The sequence below is a fragment of the Synchiropus splendidus genome, chromosome 19 (genome assembly GCF_027744825.2).
Source record: "Synchiropus splendidus isolate RoL2022-P1 chromosome 19, RoL_Sspl_1.0, whole genome shotgun sequence".
Classification (NCBI taxonomy): Eukaryota; Metazoa; Chordata; class Actinopteri; order Syngnathiformes; family Callionymidae; genus Synchiropus; species Synchiropus splendidus.
The window spans coordinates 8005974-8031433 of NC_071352.1; the positions used below are offsets into that span (position 1 = coordinate 8005974).

Here is a 25460-nt window from a genome sequence, read left to right on the forward strand (position 1 = left end):
TGGACAGTCATCGGCTTTTGGAGGGAAACTCCAGTGTCAGTCCAGCCGTGTAGAGCCATGGTGCACTGGTTAGCTTATAGCCAACCCACGTGGGGAATGGGTTGTCAGTGAAGCTGGCACTGAACAAACCTTTCACCCTTTTAACTACGTGTTGACGTTGTTGTTTCTGACGCTTTAATCCCGAAAGAAGGTAGGAAGGCTAATTCTTTTATTTATTTATTTATATCCTCAACGTGCATTCCGACCCTATTTAGACATAGACGTTATTTGAGTACACAGAAATATCCCTTTGTTTATACCCAAGTGGAGAATTCGCCCTTTTTCTGAGTTTTTGACGGAACAGAACTTGCGTCTGCCACAGATTCTTTCAGAGTAGCAGCAGTATTTATGTTGGCGCCATGTGTTATCAAGTACAGCTCCTCTATTATTTGGAGGTGCAGGAATGGGTGAGTGTTGTCGGTGTTTTCTGGATTCTGATCATCTTACGTGGGCTTCTCGCTTAACTAGTTGCAGTGGCATCAGATATACCAAGATTGACAAATGTTTTCTCTGAACAGATATGTCTATACGGAATTATTTTTGGAAAATGGAGAGTTGTCTGTTTCTAATTTCCGTTTCTAGCAATACTCAAGAGTGGCTGCACCTCATCCCTTTGGAGTGAAACGCAACCAAGTAGAGCTTAGCGGGAACTGGACTTTAAATAAAGAGGACAGGATTGAAAACTGACCCGCACAAAATAACATGGACTTAAAAGTAAGTTGAAAGGAAGGTTTAAATTTGATCTAAGCGATACTTTAGCTGTGATTTTTTTGCCGTAAATTGTGTGTCATTTTAGACTCAGACTCAATATTAAAGCGCTGAATGAAAACCTAATCTCTTGTTGTTAATGTGAGCGAGTTGGAACCCAAAATATATGTACAGTGTGTGGGCTTCAAAATCCGTTCAAATCTGGTGATTAACCGTAGAAGCGCACTGGAAATACACAATACATAGCATAAAGAAACATAATATACTGTATGATATAGACTTCGCTTTATCACTTTTCAAGCGAGTTTTCTGTTATTCCATGATAATGAATGCGTCCTGACGCAAAGAACTTTGAAGCACATACTATGCACAGTTTAGTTCCACCCACTGCCGTAGGGGGGCAGTAGCGCACAGAGAACACGGGCATCACTTGGCACAAGTTGAGCGCGCATCACCGGCTCAATTCACAAAAACTGCCTCCGTGCGTAATGAAAGCTCGCTAACGACGCACACGGAGCGAATCGCGTCTGGATACGGGTCCATTTCTAGCGGTGATCGAGCTTCCAGGTCCAGTTGAGAAGGTGGAACTAATGCAGCCGCGCTCCTCGGGGAGTTTCTGACAGAGCCGTTTGTGGGTGAAATCATTAGAAATAACTTTCGCCGCGGGGACGCGCTGATTCACATCCCCGCGCCGGCCGAGGTTTATTGGAAATTTCGGAAGTGGGTGATGTCAGGAGTCCGTCTCGCACACTTGACAGGCGAGCAAATTCAATTGGACTGACTCCGCCTCGCTCATGCGGGACTTGGTCCGCGGACTCCCCACACCAGTCTGTCTGACGCAGCCTGCTGGTCTCTCCTCCCACGGTCACTCAGCCACCAGTGGATCCAGCCAGGGCTGTTCACCCGCTGCGGAGTGCGTGTGGCGGCAGAGCAACATGTCCCCAGAGTGGAGACGGGAAAGACGCACCGGGGACTCGACGTGGACCGTGTTTGGACGGGTCCGAGAGGTGTGGGTCTGCTGCTGGATTCTGCTGATGGCCATGCCCGGTGCTGACGCTCAAGGTAAGCCATCGTCTTGCTTCCCTCTCTGTCCTGGAGTCAGCAGGTGCGCGTCGTGAACGAACCTGCTCAGAATGCAAAACTCATGATTCATATTTTCCTGGTGAGGAGTCATAGCAAACATGTTAATGTTTGTTCACAAGTTAGAAGCATCGAACCCCAACAATGAAATAACAAATCGTGCGTTTGTGGAGCGTCTTCGGAGCCCTGCTTTCTGGTCATTTCTGTCACATGAACTCTTCATGCTGGATGTGATCCCTCCTCTGATATTAAACCCTTGGAGCAGGTATGACAGCAGCTCAGCTCACCCAACAAGCCAGTGTTGGAAGCATTAAAAATGAATTGACTCTATTGTGAGGCCGAACTTATGAAGGAGTTTATTTGTTGCCACCTGGCCGAGGTCTGTGCCTCTAACTCAGGCAGCTTTCAGTTTGCCAAACTAAGTACTGTACATACATCCCCCGCCCCTCACAACTCCCCACCCCTGCATGCAACACATCACCGGACATGCGCCATGTAAAGTACAAGCAATTGATAAGCATTCCAAAGCTATAACGCTGATAGTTATTAATCTACGCAGGCGTCTTAATGTTAAAAGTGCTGATAAATTATAAATGACATTTCATAATACACGCTCTTGAATGAGGCTTGGATGAATGCAGACGTCTTTCAGTCTGTTTTTTTTTTTTTTTTTCCCATGAGCATTAACCAGGATTATTTGTGGGTTGCGTTAACCATTCAGTTCTGGGTGTTTAACTGTGAATGACAAGTGTTTTTATAGCAGAAGTCAATGAGATACGTGCGGCGTCTCGACTCTCCTTAGATGGATTGTACCTACAGGTCACTTTAATAGCGGCGGCAGTCATTTACGTCTAGCTGTGGGGAAGAGAAGCAAGGTCATTATCTGAAGGCCAGATTACATTTGCCTAATGTTCAGGTCTGCACACTTGCTGTCTCCAAGTAATGTGCGTGGATGAATAATTCACATGCATGGTTTGTTTGGCGACACTGCGTGAGCTACAGTGGAGTCAGTGTGACCTTTCCGACGGCCGTTGTCGGCGGTTGACCTGCGCCTCTTGACCTGTAGGGTGGTAATAAGATCCGCCGTTTAATGTTGGATATAAGCGGAAGCTGGGGGCTTTCCTCTGTGTGGGTCCTTAAATTCGATTTTGAATTTTCAATATCGCGATTAGTCAAGTGGCGGCGAACCCTCAGAAGAGTCTTTCCTAGCTATGACGGTCAAAGGTGGGGGAGATCCAGGATGCCCAATTTAGAGTCATCAATTCATTTTTTTCTGGACTGTGGGAGGAAACCAGAGTGCTGCAATATATTAGTCTTGCAACCTCAACCTCAAGTCCACCCCAAGACCGTAGCTCGGACGGAAGCCTGGATTCATTCTTCATTATGGTTTCCACTATTCCACTATACTGTCCACTATTCGGGGTGGAGCCCTCTCTAGGGTGCCCCCTACCTGTAGCCTGTATCTGCTGGCTTCAGCACCTCTGTTCCTGGCGTCGAAAATGTGCTACCCGGTGGTGTATTTTCTACTGAGCGTAGCATCCGGATGACTGTTTCACCAACTTTGTTGTGGGCGTTTCTCTGAAATGGTTGTTGAAATCTCAAGGGTTTACAGCAAATAGTGCCATCTAGTGGCCTCTGAAAATGATAACACTGTATCATGAAGCCTCATGAGTCCATCACTATGTAGAGAACAAACTACATTACTGTCATCCATAACTGAATATAAAACTTAATTTTAAGGTAGAACACACACATTTCTCTGCTGTATTTAACTTCGATTATTGAACCTTTATGGAAGTTTGTTCTTAATTCAAGTCCTTATTGTTGACACAAACTTTGTTCTCCAGTGTCATCGTAAATTACACTTCATGCTTATACTGTCAAAGTACTTTTAAGAAATTTATTTGCACGAGATTGCAACAGCTGTTGGGGCTTTGATGTGAAGTGAGTAATACGTCAAGGACAAAGCAGAAACCGTGTTTGTCCCACGTTGGTTGGTATTTATGGATAGATTGGAGCATAAATGCCACATTGGAGATGAAAAGGAAGGGCTTTTGTTACACCTTTATCTGTTTTCACTGGGTTTCAAAGCATCCAGAATAGAGTTGTTATCGTTGCATCTTCAATCGCGACATGACTCGCGTGCCATCAGAGAAGGAGACTTATTCCAGGAGTCTCTTGCTAAAGCAGCATCCACTCATTTGAATTTGGCTTCAAACGGCAGGTAGGATGGAGGAGCAGCGTATAAACACAGGATGGACCCATTTATTTATACGTTTCTCTGTTAAACAAGCATGTGTTTTGTACTATGCAGTGGCCTCCAATTGTGCCAATTCAAGACTAGTCATAAGGTCCCAACTTTCTTTAAAAGTACTCATTGAATTCCATAAATCCTCGCCCCCCTCCTTTAAAGATTTAGCACCAGCTGCCACTGGTTGTCATAAAAAAAGGTAAATTGATGAAAGATCCTGCGTGGTTTATCGGAGTATTGAGCCATGAATATTCTCATCAGCCTTGATAAATGTTCACATTAAATATCATTTAACCCCATGCCTCCATTTGCACTACATTGTAATGGTTTTTATTACAGGATGACGAGCAGAACTGCGGCGGAATATCCATGTTCTACTACAAGAAAATCTGACATTGTAGTCATTAAACAGAAAGAGATGAGGAATGCTGTAGCGTTGCTCATTGAGCGCAATGATATTGGTGTTTTTCTGTATTTGGCATCATAAAACACTTTAATTTAAAAAGCCTCAAAACAAAAGAGTAATATTTGGCCCTTGTTTTTGTAGTGTCTTGTGTTGCTCTGAGAATACATTTCCACAAGTCTTGTGAATCATAGTTTTTAAGTCACAATTATGTAACAGAAAATGATAGGAGTCACAAGTGCAGTGTTTTCTACTTATGGATGTGTATAAAATTAAGATTTGCATTAGGCTGACTTTTGCTCGGATCCTATTTTAAATGAAGCTATAGGGACGGATTTCAGTGGAATTTGCAGGGTTTGTTGATCAGGTGATGGAGTGTTGGCTCTGTTCGGACCCATAAATCTTTTGAAGGATTCATCACTCTCTGTCAAAGCTCCAACAATTTTCCTTTTGTGTCTGTTGTGTTGGCAAGTTCTGGAACGCTGCTGCTCCCAGCTCGCCCATTTTGCACATTGCTACTACTACGTGTAACATAAGGTTGTCAAATGACCATAACTTCCGGACTATAAACCACAACTGAACCCTGCGGCTTATACAAAGACACTATATATGTATTTTAGCAGGCTAAAGAGCATCATGCTTCCAAAATACTGAGCCTTGTCACATCCAACCGATGACATCATAGGTGTTTCAAAGCGCTTGAAAGTCACAGTTTTCGACCGCATGTCCACAGCTCCAGCAACAGAGCGGTGTGCTGGAGGGCTGGAGACGAGAAGGAGCAGCTGAGACCAGCTGTGGTGTCGGAACTTTGGACGCACGAGCGAAAACAGTTGAGCGCTTTAATGTCGATAAAAGATGTGAGGAGTTCATGACTCAAGTTCAGAACATTGCCCAGTTTCATGAGTCAGTCTGGATGCTGGACAACTAGTTTAGAAGTGGTCCTCATTCATTTTTTATAAAAATGAAAACATATTATGAGCAGCTGGGTGGTTTCACTTTTCCACTTCTTCATTGACTTCATCCCATGTGTTGTGTTTGTTGCTCTATCATCCTGCTGTTTGTATTGCGTGTTGGTGTTAATCCACTGAGCTCAGACCAGTGGTGGCGCCGGACTGCAGACTCCTGAGTCGATGACTCTGCTCCGGTCAGGGAACTTCCCGTTGCTCCTCATTCTCAGCCAAAACTAACTCTCAATGTCTGCCCATTTTATTTCACTTGTAAGCTGTAACCCGATTCATTTTTGTCTGCCAAACAAATAAGATTGATTTATTGACCCTTTCTTCCGATCATGCAAAACAACAAGCGTATTAATACCCTTGGAGCTTTAGTTGAATTCATTACCAAACAGGGGTTACATTTTCACTTTTGTTTTGGCGTTTTTGAATTCAGAATTCTCCCTTTCGTGGGTGGATCTTTGCTCTCCTTGTCCTCACATCACAACACTCTCCTTACGAGAGCGAGAGCGCTATAATCCCTTTGCTTGTTTGTTTGTGAACAGGTCGCTCTAAAGTGCTTCAAACCTTATCAGTGAGGAGTCTCAGCCGTCTCTTATTATGCAGGGCACAGTTCTCCTGGCTGTTATTAACATCCCTTTGCTTGAGGTAACATGACCAGAGTGTGCTACCTTTCCTCCACAAACAGACCTCTTTCTCATCTTTCTTCGGTCGCTATTCAGACCCCTGGAACGTCCCCGGCTGCGCAATTAGCATTGGTGATAGATTCACTTCTCAGTCTGCCTGCTCTTTCAGCAGAGGAGGACTTCCTCCATGGTGCACAATTACTACATTGCAGAGAAACTGTCACAGTCTTCACAGGGGGTCTTTTTCTTTTTTTCCCGCGGTGTCCTCAAGTAAGATCCTGTCCTCATGGGGAATCTGTGTTTGCAAATTACTTGCACACTGGCTGTGGCTGTGCATAAAGCTGGAGATTCTAGCTGCTCCCAGAGCGCCGAGAGTCTCCAAGGATGTCAAAAATTAGGCGACACAAGCACATTAGGCTCCCGGGAAAGTGAAGGTGGCATGTACTTGTTTTTCAGCAGGTTCCTTCTGCAGCTCCTGCTGTGTTAAATACTGCTGGCTGTTCTGGTGCAGAACCTGATTGAGTCCACAGGGGAGCCTTCTACTTACGACTAACAGTCTCTGCCAACCGTTTAAAGACTCATTTCACAGTCTGGTTCGGAAAACAAATAGGTGAAAGGTTTGTCATGGAGTTCGCCTCTTTGTTTCTACTCGTCGGCTTGCATTGAATGAGTGAAGGACCATTTTCAGATCAATATGGCGAGCCGCTGGGTCAAATTGTACGTCTACTCCAAGGCTCTCCCAGATGACATAACCCCCATTTCTTCAACTCCACGTTCCATTCCTACTCACCGCAAACACAAGACTATCTAACTCCGCCATTCTGGGTTGGAAATATTTTTGTCAAACCATGTCATGAGATTCATGCTTTTGGATCGCTTGAAAACTTGAGTCTTAGGGTGAAGTGAACAACAGATGTTTGGATCCACAAATATTTCCTTTTTTTTTCTGTAGCACAAGCACCTTGCGGGTGAGTTCCGGAGCTACCGGTACAGCTCTACCAGTGAGCTTCTTGCTCAAAAGCTACCAAATAATATTGATAAAATAAACTTGAGGTAAAAAGATAAATCCCTATACGAGTGCAGGTGAGCAGCTTAGTGGTCTTTGAAGAAAGGTATCTTCAGTACATTATGCTTACTGCTCATTGCTTATGCAAAGAAGCCCAGAAACCTTTAGGCAAATAAAATTCACAGGGCTCAGATACATCATCTCCTCAGTCTTTCCTCTGGTCATATCCATCACTCAAAATGAAGACAGCTTCTAATGCAATCGACGCTGGCTATGTAAGAAAGAAGAGGACTTGGACCAAACTATACCTTTCAGTGTCATTTATTTTATTTTTTTTTTGCTTTGGCAAGAAGCAAATTGTTCCCTCTGACAGAGGACAAAGAGTTTCCATCCAAAAAAAAAAAGTATTTTTGGTGTGATATTGTTGACTCAAATCAAAGCAGAGATTGTTGTAGCGATGACGCCGCGGCGCCAAACAACTTGTCATCTGCTGTCAAAGTTGTTCGTGCAGTGGAGTGAACCGTCAAATGGAGCTCTGCAAACACACGAAGCCACAAACACCGGCTGCATTGATTGGGATTCATACCTATGAGAAGGCGACTCGTGCGTCTGCGGGTGTTTGCATGTGCGTGTCCTTGGTGGCGGTGAATCTTTCCCGTCTATTGAGCTTTAATCTCGATCTCTCGGCGTTGACGTCCCGCCAACCAGCAGCTGCTATAATTTTCTGGACCCGCATTATTATACGGCTTGACAGCTGTCAGCCATTTCCAAATCTTTAAATCTTACGATAATCCGCCATGCTTACAAAAAAAAAAAAAAGCATTTGTTTAAAACACTCGGAATCCTTGTGTGATTAAAACTGCCTTCTCTAATGCAGACGGCAAATCATATTTCATCTGTGACGCACACAAACAGAGAGATATAGAGAAGTCGATGCGTATGAGATTAAAGAGCCCCATCAAGAGAGATATCATGCACATTTTATGGAATCGATGGCGTCTCTGCTTCATCACCCGTCGATGGAAACGCTGATGGAAGCGCTGAAATGACTGTAGTCGAGCCACTTACTTGTGACTCCCTGCCATGAAGTGTTTACTACATTTAGCTTTATCTGTTAATCTGTTTTTTATTAACGCGCACATTCGGGTCACTCTGCTTAATTCCGATGGTCTGGCAGCGTGACGCTCTCTGCTTTTGACACATTGACATAAATAAGTAATGGCTTTGACTGATGATGTCATTAATAGAGGCACAACGCTGCGGCCTCGTAGCACGAAGGTCACATGTTCAATTCATGAAGCTTTTGAGTTCTTCTCTGAAGGTTCCGACCGGACTCAGAGACAAACATATGAATGAGAGAACTGGGATCTTGAGGGATCTCAGTTTCACTTAGTGATAAAAAAGCTTGCTCCTTGCTCAGTGACCAAGGGGGAGAATCCAGGAGACCCTTTACACCGCCGTCCAAATTCCAACTTCCTCTGAGAGTGTTCTCCAACCAGCTGGAGGCGCGAATACCAATGGAATTTTTAGCTCATGTTGGAAGAAAGTGAGTTGAAGAGGAGGATTTCTGAGGAGGATTCGGCATCTGCCTGCTCATAGCCTCATTTGTGGCCACCATCTTGGGGTGAGTGTTTGCTCCAAGAATTCGGGATGTCACAGTAGAGAGTCTTAGACGCCCCCTGGACACCTCTCTGGTCAGGTTACATTGTGTCTCACTTGGAAAGAAAATTGGTAAGGAATTGGACAGAATTTTTTGGGGTTGTTGAAGTCTGTGCTTCTTTGATCAGACCGCTGCCTCTGCGACCCTCCCTCAGTTCAGAACAGAAGTATAGAAAGATGCAGGCTCCGCCCCAGGGTTAGCAGTGTATGACGGAAGTACGCTGGGTGTTGCTTTTGTCAGTGTATAGTCAAGTTTATTTTGCAATGGCTGCGCTACCTGTCAGTTGAGGGAGACTCCTCCCCTTGTACGACAAGCTCCCCACAAGTTTCCTGCATCAACACTCTGTCACGTCTCATATCTGATTTGAAAACAAAGCATACCACACTGAACTGGTGTGGGATGCTATTTGTTCCATATTGTCCTTGAACGCACCGCGACACACTATTTGAGCCGCTGTTTAAGACGAAGCAGAGTGGTTCTTATATAAAGTCTTGTTTTCACGTTGCGGTTTGTTTGTCAAGTTGTGGTTTAACATGACATTTGATGTAGATATAACCGTGTTCTGCGCACTGAACACTGTCTTCTGATACAGAGTTCAATTACGTGTTAAACTGATGACAATATTAATGTAAATAACTTCAGCTATGATGGAAGGTTCATGTGGAATAATTGCTAGTGATAAGCAGATGAGGCATCATGAAACAGTGTTGATACGTTGATGAAACAGTGTCTTAATTTTCAGAGGTAGCTAGATGGCGCTCTTGAAATGATGTGAGGTTTCATTGAAGTGGTTTTACTGCAGACAGTGCCACCTGGTGGCCACTGACAATTAGGACACTGTTTCATGAAACCTCACCAACCCATCACTTCTTTAAAAAAATATTTCAAGCTAAAATCATTTAGAAATGTGTTTCTAACAACAAATCTGCTTCGGCCTTGAAGCGCTTTAGAGTGTCACTGCTGCCGCTCTCTTTCGTGATTGAAAATATTGACAGTCCATGCCTATGTATTGACTGTTGATCGGCTATAGATCTGGTGAGTTCTGTTGCTATTGAATAATGCAAATCATTTTACTATTCATTTTCAGCGCTTTTCATTGTTGAAGCTGAAGAAAAACAGAAATCTCTAGTGGATGTGTGCCTTCAGAAAAGGCTGTTATGAGCGTGTTACTGTACCGAAGTAGGAAGCAAATAACAGACTGTATTTCAAACATCTCTTAGCAACAACCTCAATCGAACGCTCCGTCGCCCTTGGCAGATAATAAATCTAAATCCCCTACAGGTGATGAAATTATTGCGCTTCCTGAACTTCAGGAGCTTGACTTGCGTCAGAGTCCCGCGTGGGGCCGGGTGACACGGGACTGACTGCGCCGTAGCTTCCTTCATGTGCGACATGTGCTTTGTTGAGAAGCGCTTCATTAGAAATGTTATGTGAACAGATGCTACGCTCACATTTGGACTAAACGCCTGTTTTCTCGACCAGCGAGACACTTGCACAGCCTCAGGTGAAACACAGTGACAGCCAGAGCCCCCTCCCCTTCCCCTCCCGCCCGATGAACAAGAACATTTCTTTAAACTTATTCCCGGCTCCTGCGGAACGTGACAAAAATGAATGTGATTTTGTTCGATGAGGAATCAAATCCGTTTAAGGGTGACTAACGCTCACAATCAGATGGCGGAGGAACAATACGGCGGCTGCAGTGTCAACATTTCTTAGCTTCAGGAGGCCTTTAATTGGCTTAGTCGAGCAGCAAAAGTGTGTTTATAGTTCATAATGGAAATGTAATCAAATTAGCTGCCACTGCGGGCGCTGGCATTCACCCTTCGCCCAGTAATTGCCATTTGCCCCAAGGGGCTGCGGTAATGGCTATTTGCATGGAGCAAAGAGACGCGTCTCCCACCATGTGTCGTGCTGCCATATTAGTCAGACGGCCTGAAAATATGACTTACCATGCTGGAGTTGGCTGGTGCTGCGTTCAGCACTTAGGATGTGAGGGTTCTTACGGATATTTGGACTGGCGGAGGAGCAACACCAGAGGCGTTCCTGGGAGTCGAGGAGGCCATCTGGGGAAGTGGAATAGAAAGAGGAGAAAATATCAAGTCAAATAAAAGTAACTACACGTTAAGATACAGTTGCAAAAGAAAAAAAAGTAGGTGGACCCTTTGGGAGTACTTGGATTTCTGCATAAAGTGGTCATAAAATATGTTTTGATCTTCATTTGAGTCACATCACTTGGCAAACACAGTCTGCTTAAACTAAATCTGGATGGAAAAAAATACAAGTTTTCATGTTTTTAATTTCGACACAACACGTAAACATCCACAGGGCAGGGTGGAAAATCTGGGGAAGTGGAACACTGCCAAAACTACCTTGCTTTTTAGGAGAATATAGTATAAAAAGTAAGTAAAAAAAAAAAAGTCACTAGACATTAAGATACAGTTGCAAAAGAAAAACGTCTGTGAACCTGTTGGGATTACTCGGATTTCTGCTTAAATTGGTCATGAAATATTTTTTGATCTTCATTTCTTCAGCTAATTCTGGATAAAAAAGTTTTCATTTCAACACAGCATGTAAACATCCACAGGGCAGGGTGGAAAATATAATATAATATTAAAAAAAATTGAAATAAAACTTAGTGGCCATGTAGATAACTGACTTTGTTCCCTGCACCTGTAAAATGTCTAGTCGCTTGACTTCATTCCATTTGAATGGCTACTAAACAGAGCAAAAATGAATCAGGAAATGTAAATAAATATGTACGTCGTAATATTTTAAATTATTATTTTCAATTTACGTTTTGTAATTGACGTAAATGTCAAATCAAATTGTCTCTCAAAATGTACCAACATACACTAAACAGAAGCAAGGCAATTGACACAGAAGGATATTATATATATTGCATATAAAGGGTCCTGTTGCCAGTGCCTCTTGCCCCAGGTAGCTGGGAGAGCACAAAAAGGGATCAAGAACATGAATGAACTCTCTAAGTAGCTGTTATTTAAGCAGCATATTGCTATGAGGACAAGGAAGCATGGAGAAAGACTTGAACAGATGTGGCTCTATTTTAATCCTAGTGACGATCCAGTGAAGCTTCATGAAACACTGCCCTCTTTTTTAGACCCCAGTAGGAGGCACTCTTGGTTGAAAAATGAATCTGGGTTTCTCTAACACACTTGTTCAAATCCAAAGATTTTACAGCAGAGAGTGCCATCTAGTGGAAAATGAAGACACTGTTTCATGAAGCCTCACAAGCCCATTTTTTATCAAATATTTGGACTAAACATTTCACTTTTTAAGAAAGAGATTGCTCCTGTAACATTACATTATTATTTTCTCTTAATGTTCACAAGTCATAACATTTTAAATAACAATTTCGCTTTCAATATGAACAATATTATTTTAAATATTCATAATGTCTTGCTTATTTTTCTGAATGTATCTCATAAATGTTGATAATGTTTTTGGCGTTAAAGTCGGCGAGACAGCGGTCGCAGTAAACACTGCATATTTAAGACCCTTTGTTTGAGGTTTAAGACTAAGACGCCAAAACAAGCTCATTGTGGCGCCTTGAAATGAGGTTAAATATTTGTTAGATCTTTGCTCCAAATCTCCTGCTGCACTCACGAAAAGTTGCATTGAAAATAAAACATGTATGAACTTTACTTTATATTCCACGCAATGAACTCAACATCAATAATTTAGCTCCACGACCACATGGGATGGATTTTTAGAAATTGCATTTCTGTAGGTTCTAATTCATTCCGGTCATTGTGCTTGGGGGGATTTAAATAGATCTGCCCCTCAGGTTTTGGGAGACTGAAAGCTTCTTTTGAAAATACAGACTCGCTCTGCCTAAAATGGGTTTAGAATGAGACATAAATTAAAAATGGAGCGCCATTAGGGCAGGGAGCACAGTGGGGAAGTATTTCAACCCATAAGTCAAATCCTTCCTCGTTCGTCATTTTGTCTGGGGTCCTGTTCGCTGCGCGGCAATTCATCCTGCGTGACAATAAGGTGACTAAGAAAGTAATTATCAAGGTACGACATGACGCCGCAGCCAAATTAGAATTCCACTGAGGCCACGCTACAAAAGGCCACTGTCATGAGGGGCCAACAAATAGTTTGAAAGATTTGTGTGTGAAATGAAGTATATATATATATATATATATATATATATACTTCATTTCACACACAAAACTATATATATATATATACATATATATATATATATATATATATATAAAAATTAGAATTTTAAAAATGAAAATGCATTTCTTTATACATAGCGAAGTACTTGTATAAAGCAATAAAACAAACAAAAAAATATAATAATAGAAGGTTGCACTTAATTGCTGCAAATACATATATATCAAATATTATAAATAAAATATCAAATTAATAATACAAATGCTAGTTTACATTTTTAATTTGAAGGAAAATAAATCATAAAAAGGTCAGTCGCATGTAATATTAATACACATTTCAGATGTCTGATTTCCTTCTTAAAAAAAAAAAAAGACAGATGCAAAAGAAAAAAAGTAGGTGGACCCTTTGGGATTACTTGGATTTCTGCGTAAATTGGTCATAAAATATGTTTTGAGCTTCATTTGAGTCATATGTTTTCATGTTTTAATTTCGACACAACACATAAACATCCACAGTGCAGGGTGGAATATATATATATATATATATATATATATATATATATATATATATATATATATATATATATATATATAATAAAAAAAGAAATAAAACTTAGTAGCCATGTAGATAACTGACTTTGTTCTCTGCACCTGTAAAATGTCTAGTCGCTCGACTTCATTCCATTTGAATGGCTACTAAACAGAGCAAAAACGAATCAGGAAAATAAATAAACACACATCACTTGGCAAACACAGTCTGCATACACTAGTTCTGGATGGAAAAAAATATAAGTTTTCATGTTTTAACTTCGACACAACACGTAAACATCCACAGTGCAGGGTGGAAAATCTGGGGAAGTGGAACACTGCCAAAAGTTGAAGTATTTTGAATTGTTGAAAAGGAATTGAAAAGATAATGAAAAGTCAGTAGCAACGTGACTGGTTGAATGTCACAACAGCAACTTCTGACATGTGGAGTTTCTCCACTGTGGGGCAAATAAAGGGTCTAATCTCCACACATGGCCCCCGAACAGGACTATGGCCAGGTCTGGAAATCCAGGAAAAGGGTTAGCTAGGGGTCTGACATATTTATGAAACTCCAGGAATGCTCCGTGGTTATGTGACGGAGGTTCTGCTACGTCACTGTCATGACACTCCCTCTTTCAATGCTTTCTCCCATGTAGATGAAGCTCAATCTCTGGAGAGCTCCTTCTTGCTCTCTTGAAAAACACCCGTGCTACTCTGTTTTCATTTTTCAAGAAGAGTAACACAGTGACTGAGGAGGCCAGTCCCTTATTTAGAAGCAGGTTTTAATCACATAGCTCTGAGTGATTTGGTTTCTGTGTCTACTGTTTACAGATGAGAGAGCGAGGAGGGGGATTGGCCGCGAGGGGAACAGACAAAGTATTAATTCTCTCTGGCTCGCAGTCTAATGAATCTGACTGGGGATAAGAAGACACCTCTTTGACAATAACAAACAAAAGGAGTCTGAGCTGGGACTGGAATTGAAAGACGACGTGACCTTGAAACGAAATGCGGCTTTAATTGTCGGGAGCTGAAAAAAATGCCGCTTCAGCAAATCACCGCCGTCGGACGTTAAAAGTCCCTCAAAGTGGTGTCATTACTTTCATCTTCGGGGACGAAAGAGGGATTGTGGCGAAAGCCGCATTCATCGTCCATACATTGGTCCAAAAGCCTGCGAGCAATGCCATGTAAACATTGAAGCAACAGAAAGGCTAGCGACGGAGAGCCGCGTCGGGAAACAATGGTTTTCCCGGAATAATGTGAGCAGAACAGAATCTGTGCTTTTATTCAGCCCGACCCTCTCGGGGGTTGCTGAGTGTATTCTTGTGTTGTGAATAAAACGGCAAAAGCGGCAGGAAGACACTGCGGAGTGATGGGCACATGTTATCTCTTTTTTCCCGGGAAGAAAATACAACCCATTTTCTTTGTGCACTCACATGAATAAAAGTTTGACATTCAACACCGTTCATCCTCCGACATCAAACAAAACAGTCCAAAACTTCCATAACCTGTCCTTCCTCTGCCGGCAGTGGTGATGTGAACTCGGCGGACGGCTTTTGGTTCACTATTATCAAGGACGTTTTAATAAAGAACCAGAAAAGGGCTCCTTTTAATAGACGTCTAGTCAGTTCAGCGGCATACTTCGCTGCTTTTACTGTTATGTGTGCTCACTAGAATGCAACCAGACGTTTTAAGCTTCATGTGTCGGAGGAGATGAAACTGTAAAGGCTCATTTATTCTACATTGATATTGCAGTTCACCAATATATCCACCAGGGGGAGCAGCACCGAGTCAAGAGTTAAAGACAACTCCAAAACCAACATGGCAACTGTGAAAGTATTGGTGATGTAACTCTTTCAGAAAAGACGGCTGTTAAATTTATCGTGTCTGGAGGACAGAGAATTTACTGCATTGTTATGTCTTCTTCATATCGCGTCGTAACAGCAACACTGCCCCCACGGTGAAGCATTGTGAGTCAATAAACAGCAATAGAAAGTAGCCAAAATGTAGCTCATAAACCCTTAAGGGCCACATATATGACACACAATATGGAATGGCCCCTGGCATTGTCTTTAATATACGTTAGTATATTAGTAGAAGAATGCAGTCACTCAGTAATGGTGGGGGCTGCAACCCAAAACCACTTGTGGAAAGTGAAAAACTGAAATTAAGCTGAAGGTCTTCATGAATTTAACCTCTTTTAAACCAATTCCACTCTTGTTTTCCACCGTATTCCAAATCTTACCTCTGCCTTGCTTGCCGGGACTCCTTGTGGGCCTGCCCTCAAAACAACAGCATGCTTTTGAGAAGTATGGCAGGAGACATAGCAATAGCAAATGCAAGTCTCTGGCAGAGCATAGACCTGGAATGGTGTTTCTTCAAGTGCTAAACTGAGACTAGTACGTCTGTCAGGAAACATGAGGAGGATAGCCAAGTGTGTGTGTGTGGTGAATGAGCGGTAATCGGACTTGGATCTTGTGGGTTGTGTTATTTCATAAAGCAAGAACTATAGACACAATGACTGACAGAGCGATAGAGGACAAAGAGAGAAAACCAAACGTTCAAAAACATTACACACAAAAGCATGACGGCCGTCAACAGAGTTAAAAGGAGAAATAAGAACAGAAACTACTTCAGACATCAGCACACTCACACAAGGAAGGAAAGAGAAGAGCACAAAAGAGGAAGACACGCGGCAGTCAATGCTAGCTAACAATCGAAATACAAACAAGAGCTCAAGAAATGCGTCAGGAGTGGAGGGAACGAATCCAGCGACCTGTTTACCGGCATGGAAGCAACTGGAAGTAGTGGAGAGCAGTTTCTGGAGACAGGAAGTTGATACAAAATAAAAGTGGATCACGGCATTTCAATTCGATGTAATACCTCTGCATTCCACTGTGACAAGAAATGAAACAGTCTTCCACTGGCACACCGTCATCCAGGATATCACTGCAGCAACACTACTTTCCGATGGTGGGAGGCGGTTACTTCACAGTTGCAAACCCATCGTATGCACTTCACATTGTTGGTGGGGGCCTTGCAAGTACAATGCCAAGGCAAGTGTTCGACAGTGGTGCTGCAGAAAATTGCCCAAACAGAACTGTTTTGTGTCGGTTAGTAAATTTAAATAACAGAAGTGGACTTTGATGGAGCTCTTGAAAACTGTTTTCAAGGCCTGAAGGAGCATTTGGATTGAAAGGGGGAATGTTTCCGCTATCCAAATGGCTGTTTTTTAATCCTCTCGGTACTGGAACATACAGAGAAAATACACCTCTCTAATACAACTACACCGGCTATTCTTATCTTGGAAGATTCATATATCAGTGCTATGGTGGAAACAAGTGAATACAATGGAGACCAAGCAGTGATAAGTATGAAAAACAAGAGTATTACTCTAATACAGATATAGTCCTGTGTCAACAGACGGGAATATGGCGTTGCTTTAAATGTAGCAGAGCCATGAAGATGACAACCGCTGGTCCTGAATCATAAAGAACATGTTTGTTACAGCATCCAGAGTGCAACCGCCTTCACATCCAACAGTCAGAGCTGCATCCTCCAGCTGATCCTGACAGATAGAACGTTCAAAGATGCGCACAAGCATGGGCCAGTGTCAGAGGTCAGCATCGCCCCGTCTTTATGAGCAGAGACAGCATCACTGAATCTTTTATCCCATCCTAAGCGTAAGATCTCTCCTGGACCGATCCCAGTCTCTCCATCTGCAGGGTTTAGTTTGCTGTTTCTGCTGCTTGGCAGGAGGCCGACAAGTCCCACTGTTGGGAGCCCACTTGGATCTCAATGCCAAGCACACAGTATTGACTAGGGCCAGAGTGCATGTCTATCCCTGCTGTCCGGTTCTTGACCACATCTGAAATCACCTTTTTTTTTTCCTCCGAATGTCTTCCTCCCCAGCTCTGCTCCCCCTTTTTGATGTTGCATCTCAACTCAGACGGTATCGGACGCCATTGTGAGTGCAGGATCAATATCAATAAACCCATTCCTCCCTGGAATCTCAACCAGTTTGTTGATAAAGGGGCTTGAAGGTGGTGCATGTTTCCGCTGGCCGTCCTTGCCTGAAACTTCGGCACAGTCGGCAACAGTGATGGGAGCTGACAGTCGTACTGTCAGTTGTACGGCTTGTGTCACATCTGGATTTCCTTTCTTCGGCCCCTCAGCTCCCGTCATAAAAGCACTTCAGGTTGTCGACTGAAAATATACGACAGGACTGGAAGGTCTTTTCCGTCTTGGGTGAATAAAAGCGACGGTTCATCCCTAAAGGCAAAGTGATGTACATATAACTGGAAATAAACAGCAGCCCTACTATATTATCACAATATTTATCATAAATATGAGCTTCAGAAGCATAGTGTTTGTTATTTTCCGCTTCGTGGAAGAAAAATAAAACCAGGCACTAAGTGAATTGCTGAATTGTATATGGAGAAAAACCCAGCTTTCCTCCTCGCCGTGCTCAGAGGGATTAATAGGTGGAGAGCAAAGTACTTGACAATGAAGCATGAGTCCGCCAATACGCAAATGAAGTCCACCATTTGTTTTACCTCTCGTCTTGCGGGATGAGTTCGGGACACAAATCTCTGGTGCAATGCGACTCTGGAAGTTCAGTGCAGGATCTCACTGAGCATGAGGAGAATATCGCGTTTAATCTGGAGTAGACAGCGTAAAAAAAAAAAAAAAAAAATCTCATAAAAAAAATATTCCATATTAATGATTTCCTGACAACAATAAAATGTGAATAGAATCCCAGGAAACATGACAAAAATGTGTCAACCATTCATATTCTAATGTAGTCCATTAGCGCGCGGTGCCACATGCCGGTGCTGTAAGTGCCACTGTATCTTTCTGTGTCATCTCTCAAACAACATTATTGTGTTGCAGACTGCGTTGTGTCGGTTTTATTTTGGGGTTAATTTGTCGGTGAGAGCGGGAGAGAGGCACCTGAGGGCACCGAGATGTTTGTAGCTTGGTCATAATTTGCTGAAAGTGCCAACAAATTATGACGCCACAAGCTATTGCTACACACTTGACTTTTTTTTGTTATTTTCAAAGTGCCCGCCTTCAGAATAATGTGAAACCTTCCCTTCAAAAGATAGATTTGATGTTATGCTTATCGCCCACCAGATCGCTTTTTGGGTGGTTTTTGGATTTCAGTTTTCGATTATTTTAAGCTTTAAAAATGTCAATTTTCTTGTGCAATAGTAGAATGTGAATATATTTTTTTCAAATCAGGGAAAGAACAGTAGTGGAACCCATCAATTTGTACTTGCCTGGCTTGATATCTGAGGTTAGCACACGCGGCTAAACCACAGTGACAGACAATTTAGACTCATTAGTTATATTTATATTCTGTGGGAGGAAATCAGAGTGTCTGTCGGATCCAAAAAAGGCATACAAACTCCGCCGATAGGGCTCAGGTTTGCCTCACTGACAGGGTTTCGGAAAGCTGGGACCTTCACGCTGTGAGGCTGCAGCTTTAACCATCTGGCTTATTCCTTGTTTTGCCAGGCAGGACTCGAGTTAGCTAGTCAGCATGAACGTCCCCATTAAAAATAAAATACATTTGGTACCAAATAAGTTTAAAACACTTTTCCTGTTGACTGAGAACGAAAGGAAAACTGTCTTTTAGTTATTTTTCTTCAGTTTTTAAACGCGCTCGCAAACACATTATCACGAAGTGGGTCTTTTTCCAAAGAATCCGCGGAAAGTTTAATGCTCTTTTCAGCACAAAGAATGAAAGTGGGGCATAGCCATGGTGTCTCGCGTGAATAGACAACATCAGAATCAGATATTTTAGCATGAGGCGTCATGTTCGGATGATCCTCTGTGCAGAGAGGCTTCCAAGTGAACCTGTCTGTCTGCCACGTACAAAAGCTGCCAAGAAGAGAGAAAGAGGAGCGGGGAAGAGAAATGAATATGACTGTCGGCATTGTGAGGAGGCCTTGGTGGGGGCGGGAATTAAGGGGTGGGCTATTGATGGAGGAAATAATGGTGAGCACTGCATCAGTGGGGTGGAGATTTCTGCCGTCTACAGTATCGCAAATCCAAAAGTCTGTGCGGATCTGATGGTAGCTAGGAAACAGCTGACAGTAAAATGGAGGGATCAATGGATTAGCCAGTCCAGATTGAGCTCAAACTGTAACCCGTTCCTCTTCTTCTGCTGGTTTTTGTATGAAATTACCTCCCGAATTCACAGGAGTGATTAACACAAGGCAGAAAAAAAGGCTGTCACTTACTCACAGCAGGGAACTCAAATTGAATCATCACACTGCGATGAGATGCCACCTCATAAGGTTGAAGGTTCGATTCCAGCTTGAGGCATCTGGTGAAACTCTATCTTTTTGTGTGGAGTTTCTGTCTTCTCCTGCTTTATGCAGTTGATGGTGCAAAATTTCTGAGCGATATGACTGGGGACCTGTCCAGGGTGTCCCCTACCTCTGCTTGACAAAAAAACTCAAAACTCTGACAGAAAGGTGGACCAGCACTTCCCTAGTTTTCCAGACTTGGCCTCTCAAGACAGTCCAAATTGAGTCCTTGTTTGAGCTGGGTCTTCGGTGAGAGGCTCAGAATAGAACACACATCTAGCTAGGGACCACTGGGAACCATCCCTTAGGAGGTGCTCCAGACACAATCCTAGAATGCTCTTGAACCACAAGGTTATTACGACCAGATAGTGTAACTTGCGTATGCAATTTTATCCCTGAACAGAAGGTCTCTGGCAAGTGGAAAGTTTGGACCTCTTCACTTAGGCTGTTGCCCCCGTGATGCAACCTCAGCTTTGGAAATGGAAACGGATGGATCCCCTTTGAAACATGACTTTATCTTGCTGGTCAAAAACACGATGCTGCTTCACACTCTTTCAGTCATCATAACCACCGTCCGATCTTAACTTGTACTCGGCCCAGTTATTCACTGCTCTTAAACTCGCCAGGTCCTGGTGCGGGTCAATTCGTAATGAGGCCACATGAGTTATTTAATGGGCCACTGAGCATTTTTGGCTTATGTACTGATTATTTATTGGCTCCAGCAAACTTCTGAGTGTTTGCGAATGTGTGTCAGCGTCGGTTGACTGCTGGAACTTAAACAGCCGCGGGGCGAATCACGCCTCGACGTGAAAAGAACATTGTTACTGAACCTGTTAAACTGCAGCTCTGCGAGGGCCACCATTGTTGTGTGTTTCTCCACAACCATGGAACTGTGTGTATCAGAAATTGGTGACCAGAAGGGTCAGCGTTGTGGAAGGAGTTAAGCAGAGATGCTAAAGTCGCACAAGAGTAATCCGGGCAAACAAAGACATTCCATCCGAGCGAGAAGGATGCACTTGTCAGATCCGATCATTGTTGCCGTTTGTGATCTGAGTGAGATTCCCTGTCACCAGGGTTTGAGACACCGCCTGTTTAATTCTGCAGGGGGCCGTTACATCCCCACTGCCTCATCTACTGTCTCCTCTTGTCTCACAGCACAAGAAAACAGACCACCACAAATAGACGCAAGCAACCCCCATTGGGTACAATGACTACTCCGCGACAACACTGTCCGCTTTTTTTTTTCAGCAGTGGAGATCGAGCGGACATGTGAACACACTTTAGACTGACAGCGAGGTTCTCCCAAGATGGCGAAGCCAAACTGGATCAGCTTCACATGTGACGTACATATGATGGCTCCAAACTGATTTGTGCTGCCTGACTGAGGACAGAAGCAACAATAGCAGGGACGGTCTGATCTGAGCGGAAGCCAATGTGACAAGTGACGGGTGCAGAAACCTTCAGGAAGAACTGTGCGTCACTGTCCTCAAAGCGTCTCTTGGTCAAGCGCTTTTAATTTAGATCAAACAATAAATTACTTTTTGTCCGTGGAAGGAAGTTTCAGCCGTGCTGCGATGGCGGCCTGCTCCTTCCCCGTGGGTATCGCAGATGGAATATGAGTCGGTGGGATCGTATCAGTTTAATGAAGTTGCTCCAGCTCAATGTTTAATTTCGTGAAATTCAATTAGAAAGCTTTATTTCCATTTTGGTAATCACTCAAGGGGTTGCTGTCATTAGATTATAGAGGGGAAATTGGAGGGAAAAATGTGTTCTTTGAGTGGATATTTTAATAGCTGATAGAGGGTATTTGTGTGAATGAATATTCTTGTAGAATGGAATGAGGGAAAAAGAATCAATTGTCCAATACTCTGTGTTCTTTTAGCACCACCTTGGCCACAACAGCTTTCTTAAAAATGCTTTGAATGATTTAGTGTTTAGGAGCTGCTTCCAAAACTATTTAAACACAGCAAAAATAATTCTAGGTTGCAGTAAAGTTGAACAATCTGATGCTCACCATTGTGACTGGTGTGTTTTTACAATAAGGTAAACACAATGTAAGGACTGCCAATGCACTGAAGAAGAACCTTGTCATTGTGTGAGGAAGTGAAGAGCCTTTGATATGAATGTGAGGGTGGTGTATGAGGATGGGGAGGCGATGTGCTGGGCTCAGTGTCATGGAGTGACTGCCATATGTATCCCCAATACTACGTTACAGATGCAAGGGTTCTATCGCTACTGTTGCTCCACACAATACAGTGTTTCCAATACAGTGTTTTGATGATCTAAATTGAGAACAAGCTGAGTCAAGGGCAGCCTTGGTGGTGTTTAGTCGTTACTAGATGGAGATCTGACTTGTATTTGTACATTTGTGTTCACACAAGGGCCGAACACTTGCTCTCATATTCTCACATGATGAAAATATCTTTAGCTTAGAACATTATATGGCAATACATTCATTTACTCTACTTATTCTTTGGAGTTTATTCATGAAAAAGAAAATATGTTATGCTATTTAGACATTGTTTTATTGTAGTTATTTGGTTTAGAAATGTATTCATGATGTACAGTTTTTCCATTTTTCTCAACAGTTTGCATCAAGTGTCCTTTTTTTTCCATCTTCTTTTCTTTAGTAAATTTGATGAACATGACTTGCACCTGCTTCTGCTGCTGGTTGGACTTTTGGATGACGAATAAATATCTTTGCGATGATCACATTTCACCAGGTTTTGGTTTGTTTAGGTGGTAGATGGTGACTGAATGAATGAATGAAACACGTGCCAACATTGGATGCAAAAGTCCACCGCAAAATAGTCATGATTTGCCACATCGGGAGTCAAATCTTGGTGCCAAAAATAGGGAGTCAAAAATCCCCCCAAGGGTTATAACTCTCACCATTTTCCAGGGGGTGCTGCTGAACCTCCTTCCAATTCTATAATACAGGGTTTCCTGCTGTGCATTACAGTTAAGGTGGCTGCCTTGACTAAGAAAAAAACAAACAAAATTGAAAACAATTGTCATGAGAAATCGATAATAGAGCTGGAACTTACGATGTTCGGGTTGATGATAGTCACCGACCTTCTTAGTGATGAGCCCGCTCATATGAAGGGCACTTATGACTTTGAATATTAATGTAATTTAGAAAAAAGAAAGAAATGTGTGAATTGTTAAATGTTCTTCTGAAACTGCATTTTATTTATTCAATAAATGCTACATTGCACCTTAATCTTTTGATGACACCATTGTGAATTTGCATATTTGAGAGCCAGGGGTCTCTGACTCGATTGACTAGGGGGTCTTGGTGAGGCAGACTGTTTTTTTTGCTTCGGAGAACCGAGGTACCACTGTACATGCTGGTAACTCCACTCTTGAAGGTCGTCCTATTGTGACTGAAGGACTGAATGGTCTCACTACTGTTAAAAGCCTTGTATCCCGATTCTTTTACCCTTCTTTTATGGATGTCATCTGGTCATAATGTTAAAAACAGATGTAGTTATCATAGCAGTCTTTCAATATCATAAAGTGCATTTTAGTTATTTGGTCATTTTGGCCCTCTGATGAAGGTGCTTCCACAAATGGCATGTGAGTCGCAAGTTTGAGTCCCGTGTTTTAGACATTGTTGCTCTCGATGGTCCGACCGTCTCAGCCATTTTGCGGATAGTGCTAGTGCATGTGCGGAAAAGACAGCAATGACATCACAACTTGTAGCCACATGTCGCCACCGCTGTCAAATTTAATATTCGAAAACATGAGTCAAACAAAATATTTAATTCAGGTTTATACCAGTCAAACTGGCCGTAAAAACCCGTCTACTTTGGTCCAACGTGAAGCCAGAACCATTCATTTAATCATCTAATTTGTTGTAAATATAATGGTGTGCTTCGGAAAGGTTTTCATTTTCTGGTTTAATTTGGTCCAAGGACTCATTTCAGAGCGCTGACCTTGAGTCCACATCACGATTGTTCCGCTGTCGTGGAATAATGGTTCTTTATGTTGGATTATTGCTTTTCTTATACTTGATCACTTGGATAGCACTTAACTTCATGCCATGTCACCAGAAAAGACGTGAGGATCCGGAGCACTTGAAGGATGGCAGAAACTTGGCTTTTTCGTCGCGGCGTTGCTTAGGTTTGAAAGTTAACTGTTTCATTCTTAAATCTGAGATCCAGGTTTAGTCTCTAAAGACCTCAAATAGAACATATACTGTTTGTTTTCGACTGTTCATCACTCCTTTTTTGCAGCTCAGAAGCTACTTTCAGTGCCATTTATAGTGTTCCAGTCCTTTTCTCTTTTGCGCCCCAGTTGCATGTGTTGCGGTAATGACGCACACCTACGGGGGAAGGTCGGCTGATAATTGAGTGTAAGTCACGGAGAAGCCTTTGTTATGTGGAGGGATTATGTGCTCGCCGCCTATATGGATGTCTCTCTAAGCTTTGACCTGTCTATTAACTTGAAGTGGTTGCTGCGCGGAGATGAAGAAAAGACGACAAATGACAGCGGGAACATGTGTCTGGGCTGCCGCCGAACACACGGTCTGCCGCGCTCACATCTGCAAACGCAGAGTGGTGGTGTTTAAAAGCTTTAATCACACATGCTGCCCGATGTGGTGCCGCACTCTGCATCACCGCCAGCTTGTTTTATTAATGCTGTCCAGAGTGAAGGGGGGGGCAGAGGGGGGGGTACGATGGACGAGCGGCGAGGGAGAGCATTGTGTTCTTGATTTGAAGTGGGGTGGAGCAGAAACAATGGCCATGAAAAAAACATGGCAAGGCTGTGAGAAGCAGCATACTTCCATTACTTTAGGAGGCACTGAACCCAAAATGGTGCGTAAGGAAGTGGCGCTTTACTACGGAGACACGAATTGTACATGGACTGACTGTAACCTGAGGACGGGTGGGAGATTTGAGGAATTTATTGGGTACATGGTCGCCAGTATTATTGCTGCTCATGGCGTTCTTCAGTGGCATCCTGACTGTGAGGAGGAGCAGAAGTTCCTCCAGCTGACCGATCCGTCCGTCGCTCTCCTGTCCCTTTCTTCCTTGATAAACAAGACCAAAAGTCCATTAACTGTGGATCTCCTCTCCATCCCAGCAGGGAAAGTTTTTTCTCCACCGTACCTGCATCTATAAATTCAACCCATAATAAAATCTAAATTGAGAACAAGCTGAGTCAAGGGCAGCCTTGGTGTTTAGTCATTACTAGATGGAGATCTGACTTGTATTTGTACATTTGTGTTCACACAAGGGCCGAACACTTGCTCTCATATTCTCACATGATGAAAATATCTTTAGCTTAGAACATTCTACGGCAATACTTTCATTTACTCTACTTATTCTTTGGCGTTTATTAATGAAAAAGAAAATATATTATGATATTCAGACATTGTTTATTGCATTTATTTGATTTAGAAATGTATTCATGATGTACAGTTTTTCCATTTTTCTCAACAGTTTGCATCAAGTGTCCTTTTATTTCCATCTTCTTTTCTTTAGTAAATTTGATGAACATGACTTGCACCTGCTTCTGCTGCTGGTTGAACTTTTGGATGACAAATAAATATCTTTGCGATGATCAGATTTCACAAAGTTTTGGTTTGTTTAGGTGGTAGATGGTGACTGAATGAATGAATGAAACACGTGCCAACATTGGATGCAAAAGTCCACCACAAAATAGTCATGATTTGCCACATAGGGAGTCAAATCATGACTATTTTTGTCTCCATATGCCAAAAATAGGGAGTCAAAAATAGC

At 42.7% G+C, this 25460-nt stretch overlaps 1 protein-coding gene across 5 annotated transcripts in view; it reads left to right on the forward strand.

The window, feature by feature from the left end:
* The first annotated feature begins 1242 nt into the window (after nucleotides 1–1242).
* The window catches only part of sdk2a (sidekick cell adhesion molecule 2a), a 160963-nt gene continuing 136745 nt past the window's right edge, over nucleotides 1243–25460 (forward strand). For 3 of the 5 annotated variants that reach the window (XM_053851942.1, XM_053851941.1, XM_053851944.1), the window contains exon 1: nucleotides 1243–1809. In XM_053851942.1, the coding sequence (XP_053707917.1) occupies nucleotides 1542–1809 (268 nt within the window). In that variant the 5' untranslated portion in view covers nucleotides 1243–1541. The remainder of the gene's footprint in view (nucleotides 1810–25460) is intronic. The other 2 variants (XM_053851940.1, XM_053851943.1) reach the window with 1 other exon arrangement.